Source organism: Terrapene carolina, unplaced genomic scaffold (assembly GCF_002925995.2).
Source record: "Terrapene carolina triunguis isolate 2854851 unplaced genomic scaffold, T_m_triunguis-2.0 Scaffold171, whole genome shotgun sequence".
NCBI classification, from domain to species: domain Eukaryota; kingdom Metazoa; phylum Chordata; order Testudines; family Emydidae; genus Terrapene; species Terrapene triunguis.
In genome coordinates this window covers 2,013,518-2,017,678 of record NW_020664522.1, presented here as the reverse complement: position 1 = coordinate 2,017,678, position 4,161 = coordinate 2,013,518, and the positions used below count along the sequence as shown (strand labels likewise).

Sequence of the window (4,161 nt, the reverse complement as noted above, 5' to 3'; positions counted from 1 at the left end):
TCACCCTCCCTGACTGAACTAACCTCGTTATCTCCATACTGATTTATACCTGCCTCTGGAGATTTCCATTACTTGCATCTGAAGAAGTGAGGTTCTTACCCACGAAAGCTTATGCTCCCAATACTTCTGTTAGTCTTAAAGGTGCCACAGGACCCTCTGTTGCTTTTTACAGATTCAGACTAACACGGCTACCCCTCTGATACACTCCACAATGTATTCAAAATCGGTGCAAGCAGCTGTGCCTGCTACACCTACATAATTTTCATCAGTGTTGTGTAGATGTTTTAGCAGACCAATTCAAACCTGGCTGATAGAATATGGATGAGGTTTGGATATGATTTCTGATTCATCGAATCCAAGTTATTTATGCAGAACTAGTTTTCACTGCAATATCTGTATTATAATCAGCCTTTTTACTATCTATTTTTTTCTTCAGAAAGAAAATCAAATCCACTGTGACACTGAAGTCCTATGACAGTGGAATTCTACTGGAAAATAAAATGTGAGGAGGTGAGTGGCACCTGATGTAATGATGCTATTATGTTAATGAAGTGAGGGAAGTGCTTTTTCCCATTTTAAGTGGGAGGCATGATTTCCACTAGGAACACAGCATAGTTGCTTTCTTCAGGAATGCATGAATGCAATCATAGCTCTGTAATGGGAGAAATAATCAGCAAGGGGAAACAGCAGCTCCCAAACTGCTGGGGGCAAGTATATCCAGGGACTAACCATATATCTTCATACTACCTCTCAAGATTTAGGCTTATGGTCAAATATTTAGGCAGTTTCTCTTTTGTACACCTTTACCTACTTGATTTGCATATGCCATGGCTGTTTGTGTGCACAAGTGTGAAATCAGGGCGTGCAAATGGGTGCCCAAACAAATTCTTAAGCCAGTCAAAAATTTGAGTCTAAATGTTTTAATAGCCTGTTTCCTATTCTCTGAAGCATCTAGAATTTATTCTTACCAGGATGCTGTCATCTTCATTCCACATGAAAACCAGGCCCATTTTGGCAGTCACTTTTATATACATGCTGCTTCTCCCAACCATGATTCCAGACTGGCTGTAAGGCAGCTGAACCCTGGAGAAAAAAAGCATCAGAGATGCTAAGTATTTGCTATGCCATGCAGAATAAGAAGAAAAGGTTGCTTGTGTTATCAGGTGTCCATGTGGGTTCTTCGACAATGCAGTATTGTGGAAGAAAAAGCAGTTTAAAGAAAAGATGGGCCCAAGCCACAAAAAATATGGATCTGGATCTGGATTCAAGCTTCCTCAAAGTTCAGGGGTATTTTGATCTGGCGTTCTGGTTTGGGCCCATCTTTATAGCGTGACATCTTAACAGAAGAATGGCGAGATGGGTGTATGGTTAAAGTTACATGGTTTATCAAAATGCATAGAAGTTTTTCCAAGAAAGTGCTGAAATATATGCCTGGTTTGAGGAAACAGTTATGTTCAGCACACACAGTGATATGTCTAAACCTACCTGTTGCCATTGACAACAACAAAGTTCTTTGCCATTTCAAAAACCACCCCATCGAGCTTCATGGTGATATGGTTGATAGTAGGAGCATTTTCCACCACAGTGCGCCTGATTTGGATGTTGAAATCCTCATAGGCAGCATTGCAGTGGGATGCAAAGACGTAATTGCAGAGCCCAGGGAAGTAAAAGATGTCCCCATCAAAAGTCTTGAAGTGGAAATTGCCCCACGTACTGCATACGCGGCCATTGTGAGCAGGGTTGAAGGCTGTGGATTGAAAATTCTTTGTAAGAATTTACTGGAAATTCCCTGACTTAATGTGAATATTATTATATCAGTCTGCCCAAGCCTTCATTTCCTTAGTTTATTCATTGCTCTGTCCCCTTCCATTTATTTTCTGTCCATTTATCAATTGTGACACTATACATAATCAAATTGTTCATCTATCCACCTACTTATTTAACTCATCTCTATTCCTCCACCCATCTTCTGTCTGCCATTTATAATGTACCACCCTATCTATATTTCTGGGTTTCTACTTATTTATCATATGTTCGCCCATCTATCTACCTATCAATCAACTCATTGTTTTGCCATCATATCATGTTTATCCAGCTATTTGTTCCTTACACCACTGATCTACCCATTTTTTTTGATTAATCAGTCTGTTTCCCTGTTTATTTTAACTTTCTGATCAGTACTTCAGAAAGATGGAGGAATTTTTGAGACTATTTGCTTAACTTACATGTTATTACTGGGCTTGTTGTCAATGGCGGGATGAAGTTCACTGTTCCAGATGGAGTATTAGTAATAAATGCTGCAGACAAATAAGAAAAAAAATCAGTATAGAAAGTTTATGGGTGGTGGTAGTGGGAGGAATCCACCCGCCTTAAAATTTTCTAACCAAGCAGGATTGCATGCTTATTTTGTAGTCATTCTACTCAGAGAATGTGAGAAAGAGACACTTGCATAACAGTAGGATGCAAGAGAAAAGGAATTTGGTGGCCTCAGTCTAGTCTTCACCTGTCCATATCACAAAACCACCTGTCAGGTTATCATTATCCAGTAGAAATAACTTTTTCTGCCCAGAAGAGGCCCTGAGCCAGAATAGCAAAGGATCAGTGCTGAGGTGCAGAACTCTAAATAAAAGCTTGTACAATTCTTGCTTGCTCCATTTTATGCCTGATTCAATATGCTGCCTGCCCTTACTTTTATGAAGAACAAAATTCACTGAAAATCATTATATTTACAATTGACAGTGTTTAGAGAATGGTGAACAAGAAAGAGAAAATTTACATTAGCACAAAGGATTATGGGAACATTTCTCAAGAAGTGGCAACAATTATGATACACGAATAGGAGCAATTCTGCAAGCCCTTACTCATGCAAGTAATCTTTACATTTAATAGGACTACTCACATGAGTAAGGGCTTTTGGGATTAGTTCTAATTAATGTAACATTATCATAATAACAAAGCATACAAAATGATGAATGACATAGAGAAGACAGATCAGGTACTTCAGTTCACCCTGTCTGATTATACAAAAAACCAAGGGAAGAATCAATATAAATTGGCAAATATAAGTGGCAAATTTGAAACTCAGATGAAAAGTGGCAAATTCAACAACACGCAGGTAGGCGGGGGAACTCATTATCACAATATCGCTGAATCCAAGAGCTTATATGGATCACAAGAATAACTAGAGTTATTAATAACAGATACTAACAGACAAATAATTTGAAAAGGATATAAGCCCTCATGTTTCAGAGCTTGAGACCACCTCTAACAATTGTGAGTGAGGAGGAAAACTTTCTTTGGGTGCAGGTTACCCCATGACTGTCTATTGCAGGGTTTCTTGCACCCTCCTCTGAAGCATCTGGTACTGCAGAGTGTGATTAACAGGATACTGGAATTGATGAACCATGGGGGTCTGATCAAGTATAGGGTAATTTTTACATTTATGATTACATAAAAATGTAGGATTTAACAACAATCCTAGTGGAAAACTCACCAAAAATAAAATGTTTTAAAACATTTTAAACTGATAGTGAAATCATGACATTTCAAGAGATGGATAGTTATTATTTTGTTTTGATCTTCAAAGCTATCTTCATCCAAATGTTGTTAATTGTACTGGCTTGAGGCAAGATGAAATTAAATCAGTCCAGTTAATACACAAACATTAACTATTTAATGGAATTGGTACAAGAATAAAAAGACACAAAGAAAGCTCATTTAAATGCAACCATTTAGAAGGTTTGCAAAGTAAAAGAAATAAAACTGTTTAAACTATATCCATATAGAGCTAATTAAATTAGACTTTTTCTTTTCTTTTCTCAGAGCAAAATGAAATGTGAATGAGTTCTTACCTTGTTTTTGGGCACAGCAGACACCTAACATAAAGGCCCATACGGACACCCGTATCCCCTGACCAAACCCCATCCTGCGTGGAGTTTGGCACAAGGATACTGAGTCAGATGTTGGTCAGGAGAAATAGTTCACCTGCACTGTCTGGGTCTTATATAGCAGGAAACTTTGGCTTTGCTCCCAGATTGTTTCACAGGGACTGAGAAGGTGAGGTTTGGGGGATAAACAGAGGATGCTCTTTTTTTCTCAGGGACTGACCAAGCTTGTTTGCATTTTGGGAGGAGTATTATTTTTCTAAAGGTTCTGGCTAAT

At 38.3% G+C, this 4,161-nt stretch overlaps 1 protein-coding gene across 1 annotated transcript in view; it reads right to left on the bottom strand.

The window, feature by feature from the left end:
• LOC112113396 (mucin-5AC-like) overlaps positions 1–3,924 on the bottom strand; it is a 50,995-nt gene extending 47,071 nt beyond the window's left edge. The window contains exons 1-5 of the mRNA XM_029912049.1: positions 3,852–3,924; positions 2,226–2,297; positions 1,486–1,747; positions 950–1,083; positions 812–831 (exon numbers count right to left, since the gene is read on the bottom strand). Of these exons, the coding sequence (XP_029767909.1) occupies positions 812–831; positions 950–1,083; positions 1,486–1,747; positions 2,226–2,297; positions 3,852–3,924 (561 nt within the window). The remainder of the gene's footprint in view (positions 1–811; positions 832–949; positions 1,084–1,485; positions 1,748–2,225; positions 2,298–3,851) is intronic.
• Between the last annotated feature and the right edge of the window lie 237 nt (positions 3,925–4,161).